Below are 27,334 nucleotides of genomic sequence, written 5' to 3'. Positions count from 1 at the left end.
GCACCTTTGGGACAACTATGACCTGGATGACTGAGAAACTCTATAGACAGTTAATGATAGTAATTAAAGAAGAAGAGACCTACAAATACAGAATAATCTAACTTTGGAAGAATTCAAGGATATTTAGGATGGAATTAGACTTAAGATGGTCTGCTATCATAAAAATATTCTAACTGGAAAATTTTAGGATATTTGGGAACAATGCATACAGAAATTATTTTTCAGACACTGCTATCATAAAAATGGATTTATAAGAGGTGACAGAAGAGGACATCATAGATATTGAGGCTGCTGTGAATGTAGAATTAAAAATGACAAATTACAAGAACAATATGGAAAAAGATGTAACATTGGATTTTCAAATGAAATGGCTGTTATCTTAATAATTAAAAGGGCATACAAATAACAAATCAGAGGAGTGGATTGGATAACTTTTTTATTTCATATTTATAAAAGAAACACATTATATTTATGAAGTAGTTTCTGAGAATAAATAAAGAGAAAATGAAAAGAAATAACTTTTGGGACACTAAAAAGATTAAAGATCAAGATTCTTAAAAGCAAAAGGAAGGAATATAAAGTTAGCTTATTTATCAAGGTTAAATATATATATGTTGCTGTTTCTGGCAATTCTTAATGGACCTGCTAGTTAGGAATGAAAAGATGTTAACACTTATTTATAGATAAGGAATAAGATACAGAATGAAGGGGTTTTTTGTTGTTAATACCAGAAAGGAAAATAAATTGTTAAAATTATTGGTACGTGTCTTGATGAAGGGATAAATAATGTGTTTATATATCTCTTTTAATTATTGTTTTTTCTTTTTCTTTGCATCTGCTTTAATTTATATATTTTTTTCTTAGTTTGGATTAGTTTTTTATCTTTGTTAATTGTAAACTTTAATAAAAAGTAATTTTTTTTTAAAAAAATTGTTCCTTGGATAGAGAATGCCACAAATTTGTTTTGGAAAAAACGGCAGAAGAGGAATAAGTTTTAACTGACAGAGGCACAGTTGACATTAAAAGTAGATTTATAAATGACAGCTTATAGCAATGACATAGAAAGAAGATGACTCATTGGACATACCAAAGTAATTGGTTAATGCTTTAAAAATCAAAAGGGAATTACAAATAATAAACCAAGAGATTGGCCCGGATAATTTTTTTATACTGGATTGACAAGACAGGTTTGTCAAAGCTTGGTGTCAACTCATAAAACATTTTGTATACACGTTTTATAGTTGTCAACAGAAAGAAAGGGGGGAACTTTCAAAGAGCAGGCAGCAGTGTGGAATCGAAAGTACATTCTATTCATATTTTCTTCAGACTGATTAGATGACTGAAGCAAAAAATCTAATTGGAGAGCATGATTGATGACTTTTGGCTATGGATGTGTTTCGTTGGATGATGCACCCAGAGAGGTGGGGGGGGGGCGGGAAGCAGGATCAAGGATGACAGTGAATTACGTATCTCAGAATTGGCTACGCCCAGGCAAATGGCGGAATGTTAACTTCTAATAAGTCCTTTTTAGTTTTGGGAGTGTGGCTCGAGGCTCATGATTTAATTGGAGTAACTGCCAGAATCCTGACACTTGGATGAATCTTATGAGAAAGAGCAAAAAAGAGATGAAAAGAAATTAAAGTTCTATGACATTGTTTGAATGGATTAAAAGTCAATATTGTTATAAGTAAAAAGAAGGCATATAAACTTATTTATTTAATGAAGATTAAAATAAATGTTATTTCTGGCATCCTTAATGGACTTTTGCTGAGACCAGGATTGAAATTGGAATTGGTAGAATTACCTGAGACGCCCTTTCTATATACACTGCAAGAGAGTCCAGGAATGGGATATGACTCCTCCTACTGATGTCATAGAGCTGGGTCTGCCACTATAAAAACCATCAGCCTTGGCTGCTCACCATCTTTTAGGTGAAGATCCTTGACAGACATAACGTCTCTCTGGAAGGTAAACAAGTAAACATAACAAAACACCCCCTCCCAGATGAACTAGGGTGGGGCTGGACTCTCTTGCAGCATATATAGAAAGGGCGTTTTCAGGTAATTCTACCAATGCCCTTTCTCATACACGTTCCTAAGAGAGTCCAGGAATGGGACATACCAAAGCTTGCATGCCCATGGGAGGGTCAACGTCTGGGTAGGTCACTCTGACTGTAGTACCACCTGTTGAAGCACCCCCTTTCCGAACGAGGCGTCTGCCAAAGGAAAGGAGTCCAACCTAAAATGTCGTATAAATGGCAACGGAGATGCCCAGGTACCAGCCCTGCAAATCTCCTCCAGCGAAGCCTGAGAAGGCCAGGCAGCCAAAGTAGCTGCACTCCTAGCGGAGTGAGCTGTGATGTTCATAGGAACTAGCAGGCACAAAGCTTGGTAGGCCTTGGAGATGCAAGTCTGAATCTACCTCCCAATCATAGAAGGAGCCACCTTGGTCCCCAAGGAGGTGGGATGAAATGACACAATCTCCAATCTCCTAAATTTAGCAGTCCTCTTGATGTAGATCTTGAGGGCCCGCCTTATGTCCAACTTATGCCATCTGTGCTTTAACTCATGTTGTGGTCCTGGGCAGAAATTTGGCAAAACAATTCTTGTGCCTGGTGAAACCAGTTTATCTTAGGAACAAATGAGGGATCTAACCTCAAAACCACCCTATCCTCATGGAACGCACAATGGTCCTGTCTAATGGAGAGGGTCGCCAACTCCGACAACCTCCTGGCCGAAGTGATGGCCACCAAAAATGTCACCTTAAAGGTCATGTGTTGTAGAGACACTGATCTAAGAGGTTCAAAGAGAGGACCCGTGAGAGCCCATAGAATTTTAGGGAGATCCCACGTAGGAAATCTGTGAACCATGGGAGGGCGAAGGTTAGCAGCCCCCCATAGAAAACTGCGTACAGAGGGATGATGAGATAATCGAAACCCTCCAACAAAACAGACAAAAGAGCCGCAACTTGGCGGCGAAGAGTATTAGGGGCGAGGCCTTTATCAAGCCCGTCCTGGAGGAACATTAACACCTTTGCCACAGAAGCTGAGGAAGGTACAATTTCCAACTTAACAGCCCATGAACAGAAGAACTTCCAGGTAGTATGGTAGATGTGTGAGGTGGACAGCTTGTGGGAGGCCTGAATGGTGTCTATCACCCTATCAGAAAAATTGGCCTCCCTCATAGATTGCCGCTCAAGTGCCAAGCAGCTAACCGGAATCACTGAGGGTCCGAGTGAAACAAGGCCCCTTGCTGCAGGGAAATCCTGTCGTCTGGGATCCTCCATGGCTGGTCTACAGACAGATTCACCAGATCTTCAAACCAGGGTCTCCTGGGCCAATGGGGGGCCAGGAGAATCAGCTCTGCCTTCTCCTCCAACAACTTCCGGACTACAGCCAGAATTATCGGAAGAGGGGGAAAGGAGTAAAGGAGACCTGGAGGCCAGCAACTCCGAAGCGTGTTGGTCCCCTCTGCTCCCTGGGTTGGAAAACTGGTGAAGAATCTGCTTACCTGAGCGTTGAGGGGAGTGGTAAAGAGATCCACTGCCGTGGTACCAAACCTGTGGGACAAATCCAGAAATAATGAGGGATGGAGACTCCATTCTGCATGATCGACCTGGGACCAACTCAACCAGTCGGCCTGGACATTGTCGACCTCCGATATGTGATCCGCCTTGATTGACAGAAGATACCCCTCTGCCCATATCCCCAGGCATCTGTCTCCCTCACAAGGGCCCTGGACCTGGTCCCCCCATCTGTTGACATAGGCCTTTGCGGCCCCATTGTCCGTCATGACTAGAACGTGACAACCTGTGCTGGAAATGTTTCAGGGCCAACAAAATGGCCCTGAGTTCGAGCCAATTTATAGGGCAAGCTCTGTCTCCCTGAGACCAGCATCCTTGAGCAATCTGGCCCTCTAGATGGGCTTCCCAGCCTTGAAGACTGGCATCTGTAGTGAGCAGGACCCTGTCTGGCTCCTTGAAGGGGAGGCCCCACCATACTGCCTGAAATGGCCACCATCTGAAGAAATGAAGGACCTGCGATGGAACCTGCACATTGATGGATGAGTGGCTGGTGCCTGCCCATTGGAATAGCAACAGGAACCACTGGAGCGCATGGGCATGAAGACGGGACCATGGGACAATGCCAATGCAGGAGATCATCTTCCCCAGGAGCTGAGACAGGAGAGACAGGGGAATGGTATGCTGGCGTCGGATCTGGATGACAAGGGCAATGAGGCTCTCCCCACTGTCTGGAGAGAGAAAAACCTGGCAGCAGGAAGTATCGATGATTGCCCTGAGATGCAACAGCCTGGTCGTAGGGGAGAAGTGGCTTTTCTTTAGGTTGACCGAGAAGCTGTGGTCTTGCAGGCACTGTAGTGTGATGTGAAGGTCCCGATGAGCAGAACAGACCGACTGTGACTGGATTAGGATGTCGTCCAGATAACACTGGACCCTTACTGGAATAGACCTCAGCGAAGCCGCCAGAGCTGCCAGCATCTTTGTAAAGACCCTGGGTGCCGATGAAAGACCAAAGGGAACAGCCCAGTACTGGAAATAGACGTTCTGGTTACAGAAACGGAGAAACTGATGGTGATGAGGCCAGATAGGAATATGGAGGTAAGCCTCCGTGAGATCAATGGAGGAAAGGAGGTCGCTCTCTCGAACGCTCTCTAAAATGGAATGCAGAGTTTGCATTTTAAAACGCCTATACAGAATAAATTTGTTTAGGAGTTTCAGGTCAAGTATGGCCCTCCACCCCCGAGGCCTTCGAGATCATGAAGAGATGATAGTAGAAACCCAGTTCTCGTTGCTCCATCAGAACCGGCTCAATGGCCTGAATATCAACCAGATGTTGAATGGCCAATTCCACAAGGGCCCGTTTAGAGCTGTCCCTTGATGTGGGACATCGAACAAAAAATTGCGGGGGTGGAGACACAAACTCAAGCTGCAAGCCAAATATCACTGTTTTAAGTACCCAGGCGTCTGATGTCGACTCCTCCCATCTAGAGGCAAAAAAAGCCAAACAGCCTCCAATGGGGGGGTCCAACCGGGTCTTTACTTTGAGAGTCGGAACGAACAACCTCCTTCCCCTCGAAAGGGCCATTTACCAGAGACCTGTTGCTGCCTGCCTGAAGCCTCAGGACATTGTTCTTGGTGATGCAGGAAAGATCTTTGGCCTCTGGAGAATTGCAATACAGATTCAGACCTGGTAGTATGGACTGGGACGATAATCCAATCTTTTCCCTGTTGTAGATAGAATCTTGCGTTTGTCCTTGGTTTCGACCAAGTAAAGCTCCAGAGCGTTGCCAAACAGCTTTTCTCCAGGGCAAGGGGCTGACGCCAACTTCCATTTATGATGCACATCCAATTACCAATTCTGCAACCAAAGGAACCGTCTGGCGCTAGAGAGGAAGCCATGGCCATGGAGGTGAACTTGGCAGAATTCAAGGTTGCATCTGCTGTAAATTCCGCAGCAGCAATTATCTTTTTAAGATCCTGATGCGCCCTGAAATCAGTGGCCAGGAGCCTCTCTTGTCACTGCCGGAGCCAGTGGAGTGAGGTTCTTGTGAAAAATGAGGCTGCTGTAGATGCCCCGATAGCCCAAGCCACAGCCTGGTGGGTGCGCCTGAGGGTTTGCTCAGACTTTCTATCTTCTGCCTTCAGCACATCGTCAGGTTCAGTGGGTGTGCTTGATGAGGAGAAGGAGGCAACCACTGGGGCATCTACTGAAGGGACAATCAGGGCATTGGCTAAGGCTGGGCCCACATTGTAAAAACTCCTATCATGCAAAGAAGGCTGAGGGCCAGACCCAGGGGAGGCTCCCTGTTCCTTAACTAAATCAAGGAATATAGTGGGGGAAAGGAGAATCTCAGTATGAACTACTGGTTTGGTGAATAGAGAATCACTATGTCCTGTAGGGGCCACCTGAGGTTCTGGGGCCACTCCCTCAGGTATCAACTGTGCCATAACCAAGGCTTTGTGCAAGAGAGGTTTGAAGAGAGGTTTGCAAAGCCCAGAAGAGGAAAGTTGATCAGCTCTAAACTCTTCCTCCTCAGACATATTGTGATTCACTATTCCTCCCCCCCTCCTCCTCAGAGTGAGAGGAACGGTTGTGATCAGAAGGGTTAGCATAATCTCTTTCTTCCTCTTCCTCCCAATCTGAGTAAGCTGGCCGCTGACTAGGGTAGCTTCTATAAGATGAAGAAACCCCCTGGGATAAGGAAGAAAGCAAGGACTGCCCCCCTTGGGGTTGCAAGAGTTGATGAAACCCCTCATCTATGCCCTGTCTGATGGCAACAGCCACCATATCCTTGATGTCATCAGGCCTGTGCCCTGAGGGGTGGGCAAAGCGTATATGAAGTATATGAACTTCAGGCCTAGGCCTGTGATCCCCATGGGCCAAGCGACCTATGGGGAAAGATGGACCTGGCCCCCAGGCTGCCTGTCTGGAGGAAGAGCCTGTCCTACTCAAATCCTGTGGCATAAGCTCCTCCTCCACCCTCTCAGGGGACCAAGCTAAACGGTGATTAGCAGGTGGAAGCTATTCCCCCCCTCTTGCAGACATATCAGAGCCAACCTGCAGTTCCCCAGGTTTGGAGGCCTGTTGCATTTGATCTCTCATCTGTGCCAATGTCTTCTCAAGCTGCTTTTCTAAAGCAGCATGCCTTTTCTTCTCAGCCCTTAGCTCTGATTTGGAAATCTTTTTGGACCTAGGGCTTTGGCTTTAAGCTTGGCAGCCATTTCTCTGTTGGTCGAATGCCCCTTTTTCTTACTCTTTTTCTTAGCAGGGGCTTGAGGTTCTTCTGGCCCCTTAGAGCCTGTCTGTACTGCTTCCTTTTCCATCACGCCAACAGGGCAGGCACAAGAGGCGCGGTGAGCTTCCTCAGGTTAAGTGTAGCCTGTAGTAAGGGCCAAATGAGCCTTAGAGCTGTGAGGCCTGATCAACACTCCCCTCCTGTGAGACAAAATGGCCGTCTGGTCTTCCAAAATGGCTGCCCGCCACGTGTGGCAGCCTAGAAACAGCCTCGGAGCCTTCCCAGCTCAATAAGTCCTTGCAGGCTCCAAGCTACCTTGTTCTTGCCGAAACAGCTGCAAAGCGGTGATAACGATCCCCAGCCTCAGTTGTGAAGCAGGGAAGATCAGCTTTCAGGCTGCCTAGGAGGGTCAATGGAACGCTCCCTGTAGCGGCAACCCCTCAACAAGGCAACGCAGAAGCCTCAATGCTACTAGAGGGCAGGTCCCTGCCCTCCTGAAGCTGTGCTCTAACTGGATCCCCAGGAGCAGCAGCAAGCCACAAAAGCCAAGGAAACGCTTCTGCAAGTACTTTTAAAACTCTTTCCAACTCATTTTAAGCTCAGACAATCTTCCAGAGACAAAGCTCTAAGTCAAGAGCTGAGCCAAAAAGATGGCGAGCAGACAAGGCTGATGGTTTTTATAGTGGCAGACCCAGCTCTATGATGTCAGTAGGAGGAGTCATATCCCATTCCTGGACTCTCTTAGCAGCGTGATGTTTTATGGATTGATTTATAGACAAGAGATGAGACATGGGATGAAGAGATCATTTGTTGTAAATTAAGAGGTGAAAAGTTACTAAAATTATTTATTCTTATTGTGATGAAGGCTGAATCGATCTATCTGTCTGTCTATCTATCTATCTATCTATCTATCTATCTATCTATCTATCTATCTATCTATCTATCTATCATCTATCATAAAATTATTTTTTTTAAAAGAGAATGTGGCAATCTCTGTTTAGCCTCTATTTTCTTTTTTCTATATTAAACAATTAACTCAACTCCTCTCAAATCCTTATTTAGAATTGATAACAGATATCAAAACTAAAATGTGTAAGTGATGAAAGTGTGAGATAAATTTATTAAAACTGTGAATGAGGCAGCTTGAGTATATGACGCAAAATCACTAATCACAAGTCAACTTATCTCCCATTGAAAGGTGGGAAGGTAAGTATGCTAATTTTGAAATTACCTGATCTGTTGTAGGCATTCTACAGCAGAAGCAAAACAGACATCTTTTGTATTTGGTAATACCTAGGCATAAGAATAAAAATTATAATTATGGCTAGCTTTAGTCTTAAGAATTAAACTGGATTGGAATAAATGATTTTGCATATTGATTTTCCCCAAAAAACTTTATTAAATATCAGAAAAATATGAAATGCAAAAAAACAAAGAAAAAAAGTTTAAAAAGGGAGGGATCGGTGTAGAAAAAAGTAAAACTAGGAAATGCAAACCAAAATGGAAAAAACCAATAGAAAAAAGTAACTTTCAACTTTTTTTGGTACAGATAAAAGCCTAAAATTAATGACCCTTTGAATTAGAATAAACCCAGCAAATAGTACTTCTATAATTATAAATAAGTCTAAGCATCAACTCAAGTGAAAATTTCATTTCTTTCAGTTTCAAGCAAAAAAATATGGTGGTTTCCAAGTAGAAACAAAGCAACACAATTATTTCAATAGAGGTACTGCATCAGATCAACAAACAAGGAAACAATATACCAATCAAAGAACTGCCAAAGAAGCCAACAGTAAGCAGCCCAACTAAAGAACCTCTAAGACTACCCCTCACCAATACTGACAGGGCAAGCCACTAAAATATAAATTGAGAGCAAGCCCCACTCCTTACTAGCACTGACAATGTTACCTAATTTGGGTAATGAAATGTCTACAATAAAACAACCAAGCTCAGAAAGCACCAAGGACCTATACTTTTAATATATTTCTTTCATAAAAAGCATATGACTGATCTAAATATTATTTAGCTGCTGGTTTAACATAACTGTTACAAGGCTTTATGATGTGAAAGTGACATCTCACTGTCACATCATTCATAGGATATTTGAACTTTATAAAAATCACAAAATGCAGTTTCTAAAAGAAAACATCCTTCAACCAATAGAGAATCTGAACATCTTGGGAATAGTAAGCTCTCTGCCAAAATAATTAAATATTCTAAGAAACCAAAAATCTAGAAATTGTTTAATAATGATAGAAAATATGTGAGAAATGTTTCCTGAAAATATTACAATGTTGTTGCAGCAGGAAATATGAATTGTTCCTGGAAGACTTAAAGGTTGTAGACGAACCATTAAGTGTAAAAAAGATATATGATTTGATACTTATAAATATTAACTGAAAGATACTGACAGCATATTCTCCAATTCTCTTTCAACCAGGATAAAAATTCAGAGGAACAACAAACACAAATTGTACAATTAAAATTCCTGTAAATAAAACATACCTTTTTATTTTCACCAAGATCAGATGCTGTTGTTGGCCAAAATTTCCTGTAAGTAGTAGCATAAAATAAATATGCCGCAGAAGAAAGATTCTTAAATATAGAATAAGTCATTTAGAAAATGAGTCCAAACCTCTAGTGTAAAAGATGCAGGCCTAGAATTTTAGAGGCAGCAGAGGCATCTGTATTATTTACAGATACAAAGATCTCCCAGATCAATAAAGCCCTGATTATCACCGAGGTCCAATTTCTGGGTACATAAATGTTCTTCTCAATATAAAGTGTAACCAATGAAAGAGAATAAATACTGGATTTACCTTACCTATAAAATTTCTAGGTTAGACTACTTATATTATCTAGATATGAGGTAGTCTTTCAAAATTTCTTTTGGTACTCAAAGTAAGCCTATTTGAATGCCAAGAAATTCAAATAATTAATATGACATACAGGAATGTTATGTCCCACCTTCCAAAATAAACAGATAAGGCTGAAAGCAGCAGTCCTCGCAAATAAAGGCAGCAAACAGGAATCTTCACAGATAACAGCTGTAGATAGCCTCCACAAGATAGTCCAAGTTAATAGTTCCAACGAAATAAATCCAAGTCCCAACAAGATATTTCAGGTCTAAATCCTCCAAGCCAAAATCTTCGGTTCTCCTTGCAATCAAACACTTTGTTCCAGACAAAATGCAAAGTCATCTCTCTCCCTTTATAGAGCAGCAGCTAATAATTAGTCTAATTACTGATCTGCCCTCCTCCTGTGCTCCCGTTGGTTTCTTCTCGTAAGGAGACGCCTGCTTCTGACATCCACCCAGCAATCATCTAAATTATTATTTTCACCTGACGTCTCTATAAGTTCCTCATTGTCAGCCGTTCCCGGCTGATAACCTGATTGAGAAGCAGAGGAGGTTGAAGGTTCAGGCCGATCCTGCAAATCAAATGTGTCCTCCCTTGTAACATTCTCATTCAAAACTGCAAGCAAAACTGTTAGGACTCCCTTTTGAAATTCAAACAGTCATTTCACAATCAAATCAAACTAAAGGGAGTAACGTTTCCTGGTTCTGACGTCAATCCACGATCTAACAGTCATCAGATTCAAAGTTCCTAACAGGATTGGACCTTCCAATCACAACACAGGAACTTCTTAAGATCATAATTATTTGTTTCCTACTAGGAATCCTTTGAGGATTGAAGGTGCTTAGTCAAATAAAACTTTATCTGTATGGAAGGGACAAAAAAGGAATTAAATCTCCTGCTTAAAGCAATAATTAAAATATCTATCTCACAAGAAAAATTAGCTTTTAACATTTTTTTCAACATGTGGAAGCATGCTTACATTTGCACTCCCAAAAAGCTCAACAGTGCTTTGTCTGGTTGTTTGTTCAAACGCAGAACACATTCCCAGTAAACATCTTCCTCTCGTTCATTGTCCAAGGCATACAGCATAAATAGAGGAGGGTAAAGTCGTGGGAGCAGCACAGGAAGTAATAAGCCAGAGCTTGTAACCACATAGCTTAAACACATAAGAAACAGGAAAACAAAACATTTGGGGTATTATTTTGAGGAATTGGTATTCTATGAACATTAGCGGAATTCATTTGATCCAGACCAACTATTCTTAATCAATAAAACATGTTTAAGAAGCAAAAGGGAATGGAAGAGCTGAATTTCACTTCCTCTTACCTACTTCAATTATCTTTCAACCAAGAAAAATATTCCTTAAGTCCTTTTTCTCAGCTATTCCTGAAAAGTTGCAATATTTGCACACATTGCAAGACATTCCAGCACAGAACAAGAAGTATGAAGATTTCTATGTATAGAGGATATGATGTACACTATTAAGAGCCTCCGTGGCACAGTGTTTACAGTGTAATACTGCAGACTACTTCTGCTGACAGCCGGCTGCCTGCAATTTGGCAAATCGAATCCCATCAGGCTCAAGGTTGACTCAGCCTTCCATCCTTCCAAGGTGGGTAAAACGAGGACCCAAATTGTTGAGGTCAATATGCTGACTCTGTAAACCGCTTAGAGAGGGCTGTAAAGCACTATAAAGCGATATGTAAGTTTAAGTGCTATTGCTATTGCTAACCAATGGTACAACAAAAGGGCTCCTCTGGCAGAATGAAAAAGATGATACTTCTGTGGTTAATATTCCTTGAAGCAATGTAAGAAAGAGTAACAGAGACAAATCAATCTCAGTCTATTCATTAGTTAGGTAACCTGGGCATGTCATCGAAAAGGCTAAATATTGGAGAAATCTATTGAATCAGAACTTCTCCATATAGAACCCACTCAAACATAAACATTAAATAGCTGAAATTCACAGAATTAAATCTATAACAATGTTTTAGCATTATGCATTTGTAGTTAGCTTTTCATTTGGAATACATGTAGGATTTTTTAAAAAAAAGGTATAGTATGCTAAATGACATCACCTATATTCCAATCAAAAGGAAAAGAAAAGGAAGCCTGAAGCTTTTTAAAATCAGATTTAATGCTAGCTCTTGTTTCCTAGATTTATTTCCAAAAACAGTGCTTCCTTGTGATCAAATTACCCTGGTTCTGGAGAGTCAGGTTCGGAGTCCCTTTTTCCAGTACAGAAAGATCTGGTTCCTTTCATCTCAGTCATCGGCGAGGGAATTACACTGCCCTCTTCAGGAAGATCAGGGAACAGGAATCTTAAAAGCAATATAAAGGCATTACTATCAAAATGTGTAGTCTAATTGAAAAGTACCCATGCATTTTGAAACAAAATTTTCTTCATCTACTCTTTCTGCAAAACAAATCAACAATTCCAAAGTTGCCTAGTAGCAGCTTCTTACCTGATCAACTGGAAGATGCGTTTCAAATAGGATTTAATTTCTTTTACTGCCTCCTTCAAAAGTCGTCGATTGGCTCCCACTCCCACATACGTCATGCGGTATACAGCTACCAGGGTTTCAACAAGTTTTCCCAAAGGGTGCAAAGGAGTATCACATGCCTTAAAAAGATGGAGATGAGAAAACCAGAAAGGTACAAAAAACAGCAGAACTAAAGAGCTGGAATGCAAGGTCTTTTTAAACAATACAAGTATAAATAAATTAAAATCTAAAAATGTATGACCTGTGTATCTCACACAAATAGGTCCTAAATTTAAGATTAATATTTGTGCATATTACCCAAAATTCATGTGAAATACTTGTAGACAGAGTTAGGGAGGAAAAAGTTTTCTTAGAAAACCTTTACTTAACTGAAATTCGTGTTTTTAGTAAGCTATGATTCTCAAAGTTACTATTTTGTATGTATCCTGTCTTAGAGATGGGACCTTCATATCTTTTTCTGTAGTCACTAGAATTCTTCTGGCTGGAATTGCTGATAAAATGGTGGCCTTAACTTGGATGTTGATGATGATGTACAAACACAAAACTCTAAAATCCCAAGAAAATTCCAAATCTCATCCACTCTACATTGTCATCCTCCCAACTGCCACCCCCCATATGTTGTTGTTCCTATGCAACCAAACTTCTTTTCCAAGGAAACCCAAATAATCATGGGAACTTTTTCTATATATTTGTTAATTAGAAAAGTATATTACAGATATCATTAAAGATAGCAGTCCTTATTTTACTCTGCTTAAGAGATTCGTGAACATCAGCAAGCTGTAAATGCATATTATATAGATATTGGCTTGCATATACCTTTATGAGATATTTCTTAATGTTGTCGTATTTTTCCAATGAGAAGGCACCGACATGTTGTGGAATGAACTCCAAGCTTTCCAGGGTTTGTGCATGTGATCTGCTCAAGAGTTCTGGACTGCAAGAATAGATGGCTATAGTTAGAACCTATACAGAAAAGGGTTGAGAGCTAAAAAACACAATGATTTTTCATTTGGTAAAATCTGGTAGCTATTAAAAACTGTTTTTCTTTCACAGCCAAAAATATTTTTCTCTGCAAATTAACTATGAAGCTAAAAATGTAGTGGAAAACCAGAAACACTTCAGCATAATCATACCTATTAATGTTAAACATTTTGGTTCTACTGTCTTGTAATTTCACAACATGAATGAGATTTGTCACGTTTCAACCCAGTTTCACATCCTCAAATGGATGATTATTTTTTAAATCCCATTATTACTGATTTTAGGTGCACAAGTTATATTTCTTTCCTGTATCATTTGCAAGGGTTTTTTTTACCCAAAACTCTTTAATAGGTAAGTAATTATAAATAGAAAACAACAAATATCTGAAAAATAGTTGCACTATAGAGCCTCTCACTAATAGCAACAGCTCATAGACTTTACAGTGCATAATGTATTTACTCTGTCAATACCAAAAGAATTTAGAACATGCCAGACTGAAGAATGTTGTAGTAAGGATTAAAAAAGAGATTAAGAAACACTTTTCATATCACTTATCCATAAATACAAATTGCTTATATTCCAGGGTATTTACAGATTAACTTTTCTTTTAGCACTTTAGAGTGTTTTCATCTTTACAAGAAAACAAATGGCAACTGATCTTTGCATTAGAACTGTTGTATTGAATAAAATACATCTACCCCACCTACTAACCTGTCTTTCTGTTGCCTTCGATTGGTTGTCAGGGCAACAGCAATGTTATCCCAAGCTTTCCACCTATCCCCTTGGCCTGGCTGTTCACAGCCGAGCTGGTGCCAGCAGTCCTTGAACACTGCTCTCCACTTCTCATCCGCTGGGACAGAAAGGTTTCCTAACTTCCGCCTACATTTGACAACATTAAACAACAGTAACTACAGATTTAACCAAACCAAACAAAATGAAATTCCACTTCTGAAAAGTTCCTCCCCAAAGCAGACTTTTTGATATCATGAATGAAAGTAACTCTCAATCCTAAAAACCTTTAAACACGATGAATCAGCATATCTTATTTTGCACCCGGCAAGACAGTTTTCCTCACTCCAATCCCTTCTTCCCCCATCCCAGCTTTTGAGGCTTGACTAGTTCTGTGGTACTAATGAAAATATTTAAGCTCTTTCTATATGCAGTTTGTATTAAGAACCATAACAATTTAATTCACCATTTCAAGAAGAATAGTCAGAAGAATAGCAGAAGAGTAGCAAAAAAACCATATTGTTATGTAAGTTTTTGTGGATCCATTTCAGTAGTATCTATTATTACTGAAAACCTGTCAATCATAATGTACAACTGTGGGAAAAAGTCCTGCACGCTTTACCGTTTATGACGTTTTTGGGATAAACCACTGATTTTATGATATTTTATGCTAACTGCTATGCAAATATTGTTATATTTAAATAAATACTGGTGGTTTTTAAGTGAAAAGCATAAGCTTTTTGCAACCTGGTGCTGTTTGGATGGGATTGTGAATTTTCTTGCATGCTTACAATGACTATGAAAACAGATTAACTGATGCATACCCAGTGACATACGTGTTGCAATTACTAGGGCCAATGCTAGTGTTTTGTTAAGATTTTTATTGTTTGTGACCCTGAAAAGGACCGTTTGGTTACTAATATGAAATTGGTCAGCCCTTATTGCGGCATCGCTTCGGCATAGACTGTATAAGCCTTTGTACATGATCTTTGGTGACAATATGGTGCCAGGCTGTAATAATGGATTCAATCAGCTCCTGCTTGGTCTTCGGATGCTTCTTGCTTATTTTGGCCCACAAGTTCTCAATTGGGTCCAAATCCAGGCTCTGAGTTGGCCAATCCAGGAGTTGAACACCATGTTTCTTCATCCACTGCTGGACGGACTTGGCTCAATGACAAGGAGTGTTGTCATCTTGGAAGTAAAAGTCCTTCCCTACAAGTTGCTGAGCTGAAGGAAGCATTGTCTTTTCCAGGACTTCAACATACTGCTTGGAATTCATGATTCCCTGCACGATTTGTATCCAACCAATAGCAGAAGCAGAGATACAGCCCCTGATCATCACGTGCAATGGATGCTTTACAGATAGATTCAGGCAGTACGGCCTAAATTCTTCAGCTGGAAATCTTCTGACGTACTTATTGCACTGATTCCCAGTCAAGTAGAAATTGCTCTCATCTCTGAAGATGACCTTGGCCCACTGTGCGTTGGTCTACTTGGCATACTTCTTGGCCCATGCACATCGACGAGAGCGATGAACGTCTGTGAGCAAAGGTTTACTTTGAGTCCTGCAGCCTTTGAGCCCTCTGGCAAGCAGTCTGTGACGCACTGTGCTTGTGCACAATTTTACATCACATGTTTCACCCCAACTTCTTGTAATACAGAGATGAACTTCCTGTCAGCCATTGAAATGCATTGCAGAGCCCGATCTTGCCATTTTGTCGACTTTCTTGGTCTTCCAAAACAGAGCCTGTCATCAACTGAACCAGTTATTTGGTATTTTTCAACCACTCTGTTCACTGTGGTGTAACGGCATTTCACTCTCTTGGCTATTTCTGTACAGGAGTAACCCTCTTCATGAAGCACAATGATGCGATGCCGCTGCTCAGTACTGGTGAAAGCAAAGGGCTTCATCCTTGCCTGCAGCCAGAGCTAAATTAAATTTCTCGATGCTTTTCATGCCTATTTATAGTCAGAGAGTATGACAACATTGATTGGCTCATAAATTTAGCCTCTGTGCATTTTGATTGGTCAGCCAAAGCTCCTTGCTGATTGGCTACTTTAGATCCTAACATTCTTGAAAATGCAAGTTGTGTTTGCGCATAAACTCTCTCAAAACCTTAAAAAGTCTTTGGTTATATTAATAAAAATTATGCATCTCAATCCGACTACAGAAATTTTCATCAAAGTACTAATTTTGTGTGGTTTCTGAGTGAAAAGTTGATTAAACATGTAAATACAGCTTAAAATTGAAAGCGTGCAGGACTTTTTCACACAGCTGTAAATGGGCTTCCTAAATATTTCAAATAATCATCTGATTCAAGAGTATTACAGATAGCTGCATTTTTAAAATTTTAATTGAATTAACATTCCTGCAAATACATTTTCCCTAAATCCTGCACAAAGACAAGACAGTAGCCTTGATTCTGCTGGTGCTGCAACCAAACTGAGGCTGTAGGAGTAGAAGCTTCCTCAGAATCATGGAATAGATGGGCAGCCTTACATCCACAAAGGGGTTCTCTAAAATAAAGATCCCAGGTTGCTTATGTCTTTATGCTACTGCTAAATTGCAATAACCACCAAATACTATATCAGATGCTAATCAGTGCAATTTCTCCAGCAATGTGCCCTACATGATATTACCATTACAGGAGATTTTTTTTATTGGAATTTAAAAGTTTGAAATGTCTTTAAGGAGACATTTCAGTGAAGGACCTTGCTGGAAACAATCTTGGAAATTTTAAGCACAGGATATTGAAGTAACAGGTCATATAGAGCTAATAAAAGTCTCCTTCAGTCCTATTCATGATCTGATTTTAAAAGTCATATTAGATACAGATACTTCTCCCAAATTGTCCACCCCATTCTCTGGTCCAATCATCTTAGTTAATTAAGTCAACTAGATTGATTGGAAAAGCACTTGGCATCCCAGTTAATGCCAGTATTCAATTACAATAGTTAATTACCTACAATGATAGAATCATCTGATGAGAAGCCCATCCACTTACAGTGTTTTAGGCCGATCCTTCTCATGATCATATAACGTGGGTTTGAAGTAGGTTCCTGTAATCTTTATTCCAGATCCCCATTCACCACTGAAAGTGCCTTCAATAGTGTCTCCATTTGGCAAAGTCAGTGTTCCCTTAGAAGAAGAAGGGGGTAGAGGAAAAAATATATAATGAACTTATTTTCAATGAACTGTTCTGCTTATGGAAAGCAGGTGTTTTAAATTACCTTTCCATTAAGAGTCCAATTATCTGAAAATTCTCCTTCGTATACTGTGTCATCTTCAGAAAGCAATACACCAGTCCCCTGTGGAGAATATAGTATTGCAATCACTGCAGAACATGTTTAGAATGATTCTCATATTATCATTGTCCATTATTTAAAATTTACATCTTATTTTTTCAGATATTTTAGATAAAAGCATTTTTAAAAAAAACGTTAAATGGTATGTTAGGTACGTTATTTATTATCACTAGATTCTATTTAATATGAACAGTTTTAGTCACATCTTAATACACTTCACTTCAAATTCTCTGAATGAAAAAAAATGGCTATTATTATTACAGATGGCATTTTATAAAGTTCCAAAAATAAATCAATGTATTCAATTAACTTTCTGCAGAGAAAAGAGCCACTTAATAGCACTGAAAACTCCAGAAAAATAACTGGGATGGGGAAAGAATAAAATTTCCTCTATTTTTCTTTTCATCTGGTAGATCTTGTAAATTCAAATAAACACATAAAATCTTCCACCTATACATAACCTGGGTCATTTGAAAGACAAAAGTTTCACTGAAGCATATGGAAACAATTTCTTACTCTAAAGTATAACTATTTGGGAACAGAACACGCTGATTGGAAATATGACTCCAAACTACCTTTAAAAAATAAGTGCAATAATATTAGCAAATATACATATATTGTCTTTTAAAGGGAAAAGCAAAATTGGCCATAGGTAAAAGTGTTTCCCCATTATACAACACTTATTTATATGAAACTCACCATCATTTTATTGTTGTTAAAGGCTCCTTCATAATACAATCCAAACTGTGTGACCACAACACCATTGCCTTGGCAACAATCATCTTGCCACATCCCCATGTATTTTTCTCCCCTAAAGATACACAAACACATTACTGCCTCTAAAATCTGAAAAATTAGAAATGAGATCAATTGGATTAGGTACAGTCTAATTTAAGTAATAGCTTATTATAGTTGAACAATTGTTTCAACAACTAAGATCACATCAAATATCTATTACCTTCCTTTTAGATTTAAAAACTTGTACTAGGAGGCACAGACTTTTATGAATTTCTCATTCTTAAATACAAGACTGGTTATTAGGTGTCTAAATGGTCACTAAATGTCATCATGCCACTGAAATTTTATTTCAATGAATTAGAACTAGTATTATATCTCATTTTGAGGATTATTTAGGTTCTCTGCTTAAGAATAAACATTTCTTAGCAATTCTTTTTCCCGTTACAATGTAGTAGTACTATATTATTAATATAATTATTAAAATGTTCAGATCTATTTACCTTGTAATATCATCAAATACTCCATACCCAGCCTTTTTATCCATCACCCATTGGCCAATGAACATGCTAGGTGAAGAAGAAGTCAGTTTCCCACTGCGTAGAAGGCCATGGCCATGACGCATATTATCCTGGAAGCTTCCTTCATAAACCTCCCCAGTTGCATACCTAGAAGGAAAAAGAAGTCAGCCTTACTACGAAGAAGCTGAGGATTTTTCTCCAATATATTTTACCATCATAATGTGTTTTTTTTCTCCCTAATCAAGAGAGATGAATGATTATTATGTGGGCAATACCATTTTGATAGGGATGTGGAAACAGATTACGGGATTAAGGAAAATATTTCTGGCAATGAATGTTCCCACCAGGGTGGCACTTACGAGAAATCTGGTCTGTTTTTGTTACTTTCTATATCAAAACAGTGTGAAAGTCTGGGTACTCCCTGCTCACCTATCTAAAACAATGTGGGAGTGGCAGGTAGATTATAAAGAGCTGGTTTAAAGCCTGGATTACATATAGAATCATAGAATAACATCTATGTCCAACCCCTTGCTCGAGCAGGAGAATCTATTCCAAATATTAGCCTGTGCCTAGGATCAAAGTCACAGCCTCCTGATTGTGAGGTGAGAGCTCCACCTCTAAGCCACCGCAGACAGACAGACAGACATATATCTATATCTATTACCTGTAGATACCGTGTCCACACATTTTGCTTTCCTTCCAAAATCCAATATAATGGTCACTCTTCTTCATTGTTTTATTTGGTACTTTATATTCACCATATCTGCCAATATAAAAAAAACCACACCAATTTACAATACATCTTTATATTCATCATATCTACCAATATATATAAAAAAACCCACACCAATTTACAATATATTTAAACATTAATTTGCAAAACCATGCATGCTTCAAAGAATGGTTTGGAAGACAAACTTTGGATTTTATGTAAGCATAGAATTTTTCTTCTATTCAACAGGCAATTGAAGTTTCTCATGAGCTTAAACAAGATCCCACTGCTTTAAGGTGTTTTCCTAAAATATTTCTGCTTTTGTGAAAGTCTGAAAAGGATTTTTTTTTTGGTCAAGTTTTTTTATTTTATATTACATATACATATCAATGCGTGAACAGTGTGACACCTGGGTGCCTACATTTTGGTACAAATAAAAACAATATTATTACGTATGATTATTATATTTATCCAGCTTATATATTTCTAATATAATACTTATTTATAGTAGATTATAATCTTTCATTATTTCATATTGTTTGAACATACCTGATGCTACCGCCATTCAATTTCTAATCCTCCCTCTTGTTATTACATTCATCTTGTGATACAAAAATGTGTATACTGTTATTCCCCTTTTCTTTATTTCTGTCTCTATTCTAACTTTTACTCATGTCACCATTATAAAAGATGTTTCCTTTCTATCTTTCATCTCTCACCCACTTTAATACTTTAATTCATATTCATTCAACTCCTACCCTCAAAACAACTCTACAGAGCACTACACACCAGAACAACTAGACACAACAGTTTTCCCCGAACGCCATCAATCTGCTAAACAAGTAATTCTCTCAACACTATCAAACTATTTACTAAGTCTGTATTACTATTAATCTTCTCATCATTCCTATCACCCATCTCCTCCTATTTATGACTGTATGACTGTAATTTTGTTGTTTGTGTCCTTATGATTTATATTGTTTCCTAGTATAATTTGATTGCTTACTTGTAGCCTATGACTATAATTAAGTGTTGTACTTTATGATTCTTGACGAATGTATCCTTTCTTTTTATGTACACTGAGAGCATGTGCACCAAAGACAAATTCCTTGTTTGTCCAATCACACTTGGCTGATAAAGAATTCTATTCTATTCTATTCTATTCTATTCTATTCTATTCTATTCTATTCTATTCTATTCTATTCTATATGTCCCATATTCCACTCTTCACATCTATCTGTATTGTCCTTCATTATTTCATCATTATTTCATTGTTCAATATTCCAATAGCAGGGGGGTGGACTAGATGAGTCTAAGGTCTCTTTCAACTCTGTTATTCTATAAATCTATAAATATACTATTCTAGTAAACCTATCACAATACATACAAAATAATTCTATTCATATTCTTTGTTTTCATCCAGTCTATATAATTCTAATATTAATACATGTTTGTGTTAAAATATGTTCTTAAAGAAGGATCTCTCTCTCTCTCTTCCTATCCATTATCTCTTGTCCACATCAATATTTTAAGTCTTATTCTTTTTTAAAAAAAAAAACAAATTTTATTAACTTTACAGAACACACAATCAAGGCATAATAACATAAAAAATCTTTCTGGAAAAACCAGTAGGACATACAAAATATTTCCATATTGTAATATGTATATTTACGTTATCTGCTCCACTTCATATCTTATCCCAATTTCTCCTTCTCATTCTATTATCCAGCTTATATTTCTTACTAATTAAAATTTTTTGCCTTTCAAAAAACAATACACAAACATACAAAACATAAAACTTAAAAAACATCATTTCTGAAAGCTGCTTAATCCCGGGTTAAAACTCTTCACACAGACACAAATTCAAAAATCATATTTACTTTATATATCATTCCATATCTTATTACCATTTTCAATTTTCTATATAGCTTCTTCCCTCTTTTATCTTTCTTAGTTTTATTTTATTTATCTTATCTCAATACAATTCATAATACTTATCATTCTTTGTCTGTTCTTTTCCAGTTATCCATCCATCTTTTCTCTTTAAATATACTTCTCCTGTACACTGATTGGAGTAACGCCTTTGGCTCTTTCCCCTAACTTAATAATGCTTAATATAACACTTAAATTATATTGGGATTCTGATTAGTACATTCTAAAATTACACAATAAATTTTATAAGAAAAGCAAGTACACTACAATTACAGAATAAAAGCATATAACCCACCATAGATAGCATTAAAAAGCTAATCATATATATTAATACACATTTTACTCTAAATACGCATACCAAAACACACTCTTGTGTACCTTCCAGAATCCCTTTTTCAATTAAATTTACCCATTGTCTCTAAATAGATTTTGTTTCTTTAAGTCTTGCTTCCCACCATTAAGGCTTTTTACCCCATTGTCTCTCCTCCCCCCTTTTCTTCTTCTGCTTACCCCCTTTCTGTTGTTTTCTAACCTTGTATCCGCCTTTCATCTCATTTTTCTCTTTTTGGATTGTTTGCTCAAACCTTAAAATCCCCTTTTTCTTTTCCTCTTCCTCCTCTTCCCCCAAAAAAACCCATTGTTCATCCAAGATGGCTTCTTCTTCTTCTTTATTCCAGTCATCCTGCTGCGGTGGGAGAGTAAATAAAAAAAAGTTTTCCCTTGACAGCTTTCTCCGCCGCTTTTCTCTCCTTAGGGATACAATGTATCTTTCAGGCAATTCAAGCAATTCCGTTCCAGGGTTTTAAAGGTTGTTATTTTCCCGGCTCAGCCAACACTTTCACTTCTGATTCTTCTTTCTCCTTCTTCCTCCAGCACAATCTTTTCCAGCTGCCAGCTTCTTTGTGGCGGCCATTGCTGACCGCCGCTCCACTGCCTTGAGAAAAGGAGGTTAAGCTGGGTGAGGAGGGGGTCTGCGACACCCCCAAACCCCTTCCCAGATCCTCCCTATCTTTGGCTGCCTCTACAGGGCAGCCTTATCCTCCAGACCCATCAGGATCGGAGGCACCAAGACGGCTAGCGCAACGGGGATCGTGCACAGTCGCGAATCCCCGCCGCCGCCAAAGCCTGGCAAACCGGAAGGGGCTCTTATTCTTTTTTTTATTTGCCTCCCATATTCTTCTCTTGGACCTTTGTCTCTATCTACATCTACATCTATATCCTGACCATTCAATCTAAATATTTCTCCCATCCCTACCCTCTTCCACTGTCTAATTTTGTTACTATGTCCTCTGATCCCTATGTCCATTCCCAAAGCATCTTCCAGCTTCTCCAATTCTGTTTTTGGATCTCTTGAAGTGTTTTCCTCCTGGTTAGATTCATCATTGTTAATGTTATTGGTACCTCCTCCTTGTTGTCTTCTTATCGCTGATTTTCCGGTTCTGTTTTTCCCTCCATTTCTTCTGCTGGCTCCTTCTTTTCCTGAGCATCTTGGTCTTTACTCAATATCCCTTGTACAATATTTTCCAGTTATTGGTCTATCATCTATTAATTCCATAGTTGTTGTGTTCTTTCTGTATCATGTCTTTTATGCTTTGAAACATCAGCTCCATCTTGTTTAAATTTCCGCTCCCTTCTTCCTTATATTGCATAGTAAACCTCACTTTTGGCCAATAGCCCAAGAACCCTTTATTCAAAGCTGAGGTTACTCTTCAGAATGCACACCAGTCACAGTTCTTTTATGTCCCACACATAATCAGTCAGTTCCATTTAAATAGTCCAGGGAGTTATCCAAGCCTCAAGTCACTTTTATAAGTTCAATCATATAACATAACATTCAGGGGTCGTTTTAATTAAGAATCTTCCTTGTTCTCATATTTAAATCTCCAGTGATTTTAGGGTAGGTGAATATAACCCAGTAAGTATTTTCACAGTCCTTCAAATAAATGTTCCCAGGCGTGTATGTTTTCCTCTCATTAGCAGATGTTGCTCTCTGCGTAACAATATTGTTGCGGTATATCTGATTTTAATTATTTTGAACTGTAGTTCAAGTATAAAAGCAGTGTTAATTTTTTAAATTTGAAATTCTAGCATTTTAAAATGCTTTCTCAATACTACGTCTTCTACTTTGCGAGTCCAATTTCTTGTATTTTTGAAAAAGAAAGAAGTTTTTTTTCTCTCTCTTTAATTCTTTTCCTTCCGGTTTGATAATCAAGGTGCTTACTCGCCGCTTTAACAGATAATTCTGAGTAAATAGTTCCCCTAAACTTTCTCTTGGGATTGAGTTTTAATAATGAAGAATCCTCCCACCCAGTTCCACACTGTTCACCGAAATCCGCTCCAGCACAAATTTTAGATGGTCTTCAGCTGTCCCGACTTCATGACAGCCATCTTTGGGTTGCCTCTTCTCTTTGTCATGGCTGAGAGGGAAAGAAAGCCCCGGGTCAGGCAGGAGAGATGTGGCTCTCACTGGGTGCCCCTCTTTGCTTCACAGGGGCTTTGGCTCCTGTTGGAGCCCACCAATGGGGAGAACTCGGCACAGTAACACGGAGACTCACTCCATGTGTCTGATCTCTCCACAATGTCAGCTGGAAGTCCTGAAAGTCTAAAAAGTTGAGCTTCTCTACCAAGTAGAGAAGAATTGCTGTGCTTAGAGAGCCCAACCCCCTGCTTCCAAATAATGTTTAAGCCTGCCCAGCCCTAGTAATCCTAATTTAGCAGTACTTTTTAAAAAAGATTATTTGTGAACAGCAGGTTTCCCCTCTCCCTCAGCTTAGTCTGAGTAGTCTTAGTCTTAGTATTATACCTACCCATCCTCCATGCCATTTCTGAACATGCCAGAATACATCTTTCCATCTGCCCACTTCAAGACTCCTCTGAAATATATGGAATACTTTAGTTATATCGGTTCTATATTTAAATTATCACAATACAGTTTATGCAGAATTTTTATAACTTCCAAAAGCAACTGGGCTATGCCAGATTAAGTTTTAATTCTCAAGAGTTATGACAATGTAGGCTAAGGGGCTTTCAATATATAGTACTACATCTATTTCAGTGTAAATACAGCTTTTTACATCAACCTCTTCACTTGTGATCTACTATAAACATTTAGGTAAATGGCTTCTGATTTAATCGGGAAAAAATTCAGTTTCACCTGCCATGTGGCTTTCCAGAAAGCCATCGACCATTGTAAATAGCATCCTTAAGCCGAGGGTCTTTATAAAAGGTATATCTTGCGTTCCTTGAAATAGGGGGCTCCTGCCTCTGAAGGCTTCCAGTACCACCATAGGGAGGCAAATCAGATGTCCCTTTTAAGGCCTGGTCTATAGCTTGGCTTATAGATTTCAGCCACTTAGTCTGAAACAGAGTGAAAAACAGTCAAAGGCTTTCTGCTGCCTACCACTCCTCTTCCTTCTCTCATTCTACATCTCTTGCAGGAATTCCTTGGAACTGATATGACACATCTAGTGATGTCATGGAATTCATACATAATAACAATGGTGGATTGTAGAATACTGTATAAACATTCCAGTACTTTGACTCCTTTTAAAAATCAGAATTGAAATTTAACATTACCAGTTATAGGTCTAATATACATTGGTATCACAGACATTTCTTCCTAAATAAATTAGCTAAAGTATAACTATTAACAAACTGTAATGTAATTTGTTCCTGGCCTATATGGTACAGAGCTCAGTCCAGCTATGAGCTGTGGATTATCATTTTAAAATAAATGCTGAAAGATAGGCAACATATTATTTAATGTTAGCAGTTCTGAAAGTATATAGATTCACACTTCTAAACTTGTCAATGTTCAACAATATACTTTCTGTCTCCTTGCTTTAAAAATTAAAGGGTAAAATGGACAAGTTTAATATGCAACAGGCTTAACACAGTTGTTTAGTCTTTAACCACCACTAAAAATAAGTTATGAGGACCCTCTGAAGATGTAATTTCATCTCTATCAAATCCCACCTCAAAAAAATGTTGAAAAAGGTGAGATCCCTGTATGCTAAGCAGTTACCTCTCCTGAGCTTATCTACTATTTACCAAAAATGGAATGCTGGCCATTTAGACTGTACATTGATTCTAGAGGAAATCTATACAATATAATGATTTTTGTTACTGTAGGTTGATCTGAAATATGCATAGATCATAAATATGAGCTTCATACCAATTTCAAAGAAGGGAACAGAAAAAATATTAGATTGATTCTAGAAAGCAAGCCACTCTAGAAAATGGAAAAGTCATTCATGCATCTGATAAACTGAATAGAGGGAAGGGGCAAAAAAGTCCTACCTTTTCTTGTGGATTTGATGAAATGAGAATAAATTGTTCTTCAGGTGTTGTGATTCTCAAACCATTCCTAGAGCAAAAAAAATAAAGAGTGCTGTAAATGTTAATCCAGAGAAATGACTATGTTACATTGTTTTCATATACATTTGTGCTCACTCATGGTTAGTGGTTGGCTGAAGCCATTTATTATCAATCAACTGTGTTTACTCTTTTTAAATCATAATGACAACAGAAACTACCCAAATGACCCTGATCAAAAGTTTACATGCCCTGATAAAATATAATAATAGAATATTTAGAATGTTAGATAACAAGGAATATTTTTTCTTTTTCTTTTGTTATTTGACATCATATCTATAAAGTGTTTTTAGGATAGATTTGGTATGATTATATGATTTGTTATAGAATAAACTACCTAAATTATAGTTATCTCATAAAGTATGAATGAATAAAATTATAGTCAAATGATTTTCTAATAGCGATTCTAGGATATATAAGTTTGGATTGATAATATGAGTTATTATGTAATGTAACTGTAATTGAGACTACGAAATGAATGCACAAAACCGATGAACCAACCGACACACTGTTTGTATATATGTATGGAAGAGAGCTGATGTTTTATGTTTTGTTTGTTTTGTTTGTTTTTAAAAAATCAATAAAATTGTTTTCAAAAAAAAAAGTTTACATGCCCTGGTGCTTTTGGCCTGATAACATGCACACAGATTGGCACAAAGGGGTTTGAATGGCTATTAAAGTAACCATCCTCACCTGTGACCTATTTGCTTGTAATTAGTGTGTGTGTATAAAAGGTCAGTGAGTTCCTGGACTCCTGACAGACCCTTGCATCTTTCATCCAGTGCTGCACTGACATTTCTGGCTTCTGAGTCATGGGGAAAGCAAAAGAATTGTCAAAGGATCTGCAGGAAAAAGTAATTGAACTGTATAAAACAGGAAAGGGATATAAAAAGATATCCAAGGAATTGAGAATGCCAATCAGCAGTGTTCAAACACTAATCAAGAAGTGGAAAATGAGGGGTTCTGTTGAAACCAAACCATGGTCAGTAGACCAACTAAAATTTCAGCCACAACCACCAGGAAAATTGTCCGGGATGCAAAGAAAACCCACAAAAAACTTCAGGTGAAATACAGGACTCTCTGAAAACATGTGGTGTGGTTGTTTCAAGATGCACAATAAGGAAACACTGGAAGAAAGATGGGCTGAATGGTTGAGTTGCCAGAAGAAAGCTATTACTACGCAAATGCCACAAAGTATCCTGCTTACAATACGCCAAACAGCACAGAGACATTTGGAGTTATGAGACCAAAATTGAGCTTTTTGGCCACAACCATAAACGCTACATTTGGAGAGGAATCAACAAGGCCTATGATGAAAAGTACACCATTCCTACTGTGAAATGGAGGTGGATTGCTGATGTTTTGGGGATGGTGTGAGCTACAAAGGCACGGGAAATTTGGTCAGAATTGATGACAAGTTGAATGCAGTATGTTATCAAAAGATACTGGAGGAAAATTTGCATTCATCAGCCTGGAAGCTGCACATGGGATGTACTTGGACATTCCAACATGACAATGGTCCTAAACACAAGGCCAAGTCAACAGCAGAATAAAGTGAAGGTTCTGGAGTGGCCATCTCAATCTCCTGACCTCAATATCATTGAACCATTCTGAGGAGATCTCAAATGTGTAAGACAGCCCAAGAATTTATAGGAACTGGAGGCTTTTTGCCAGGAAGAATGAGCAGCTTTACCATCTGAGAAGATAAACAGCCTCATCCACACATACCACAAAAGATTTCAAGCTGTCATTGATGTTAAAGGGGGGCAATACACTGTATTAAGAACTGGGGTATGTAAACTTTTGATCAGGGTCATTTGGGTAGTTTCTGTTGTCATTATGATTTAAAAAGAGTAAACACAGTTGACTGATAATAAATGGCTTCAGCCAACCACTAACCATGAGTGAAAGAAAAGTTTTTGTGTTA

General features: G+C 38.4%; 1 protein-coding gene across 4 annotated transcripts in view; it reads right to left on the bottom strand.

Annotated features, from left to right (window-relative positions):
• The window catches only part of ALS2 (alsin Rho guanine nucleotide exchange factor ALS2), a 76,460-nt gene that overhangs the window by 3,920 nt on the left and 45,206 nt on the right, over nucleotides 1-27,334 (bottom strand). For 2 of the 4 annotated variants that reach the window (XM_087919677.1, XM_087919678.1), the window contains exons 17-32: nucleotides 25,333-25,399; nucleotides 24,188-24,390; nucleotides 23,841-23,906; nucleotides 19,054-19,152; nucleotides 18,372-18,536; nucleotides 17,833-17,944; nucleotides 17,059-17,136; nucleotides 16,833-16,966; nucleotides 13,810-13,977; nucleotides 12,934-13,051; nucleotides 12,079-12,236; nucleotides 11,812-11,934; nucleotides 10,593-10,769; nucleotides 9,261-9,306; nucleotides 7,987-8,048; nucleotides 3,133-3,558 (exon numbers count right to left, since the gene is read on the bottom strand). In XM_087919677.1, coding sequence (XP_087775803.1) covers nucleotides 3,219-3,558; nucleotides 7,987-8,048; nucleotides 9,261-9,306; nucleotides 10,593-10,769; nucleotides 11,812-11,934; nucleotides 12,079-12,236; nucleotides 12,934-13,051; nucleotides 13,810-13,977; nucleotides 16,833-16,966; nucleotides 17,059-17,136; nucleotides 17,833-17,944; nucleotides 18,372-18,536; nucleotides 19,054-19,152; nucleotides 23,841-23,906; nucleotides 24,188-24,390; nucleotides 25,333-25,399 — 2,116 coding nt within the window. In that variant the 3' untranslated portion in view covers nucleotides 3,133-3,218. Of the gene's footprint in view, nucleotides 1-3,132; nucleotides 3,559-7,986; nucleotides 8,049-9,260; nucleotides 9,307-10,592; nucleotides 10,770-11,811; nucleotides 11,935-12,078; nucleotides 12,237-12,933; nucleotides 13,052-13,809; nucleotides 13,978-16,832; nucleotides 16,967-17,058; nucleotides 17,137-17,832; nucleotides 17,945-18,371; nucleotides 18,537-19,053; nucleotides 19,153-23,840; nucleotides 23,907-24,187; nucleotides 24,391-25,332; nucleotides 25,400-27,334 lie in introns of those variants that run through there. The other 2 variants (XM_026696758.2, XM_087919679.1) reach the window with 1 other exon arrangement.

This window comes from Pseudonaja textilis, chromosome 1, assembly GCF_049901715.1.
Source record: "Pseudonaja textilis isolate UNSWEBS1 chromosome 1, rPseTex1.2, whole genome shotgun sequence".
Classification (NCBI taxonomy): Eukaryota; Metazoa; Chordata; class Lepidosauria; order Squamata; family Elapidae; genus Pseudonaja; species Pseudonaja textilis.
This window is presented reverse-complemented; position numbering and strand designations above follow the sequence as displayed.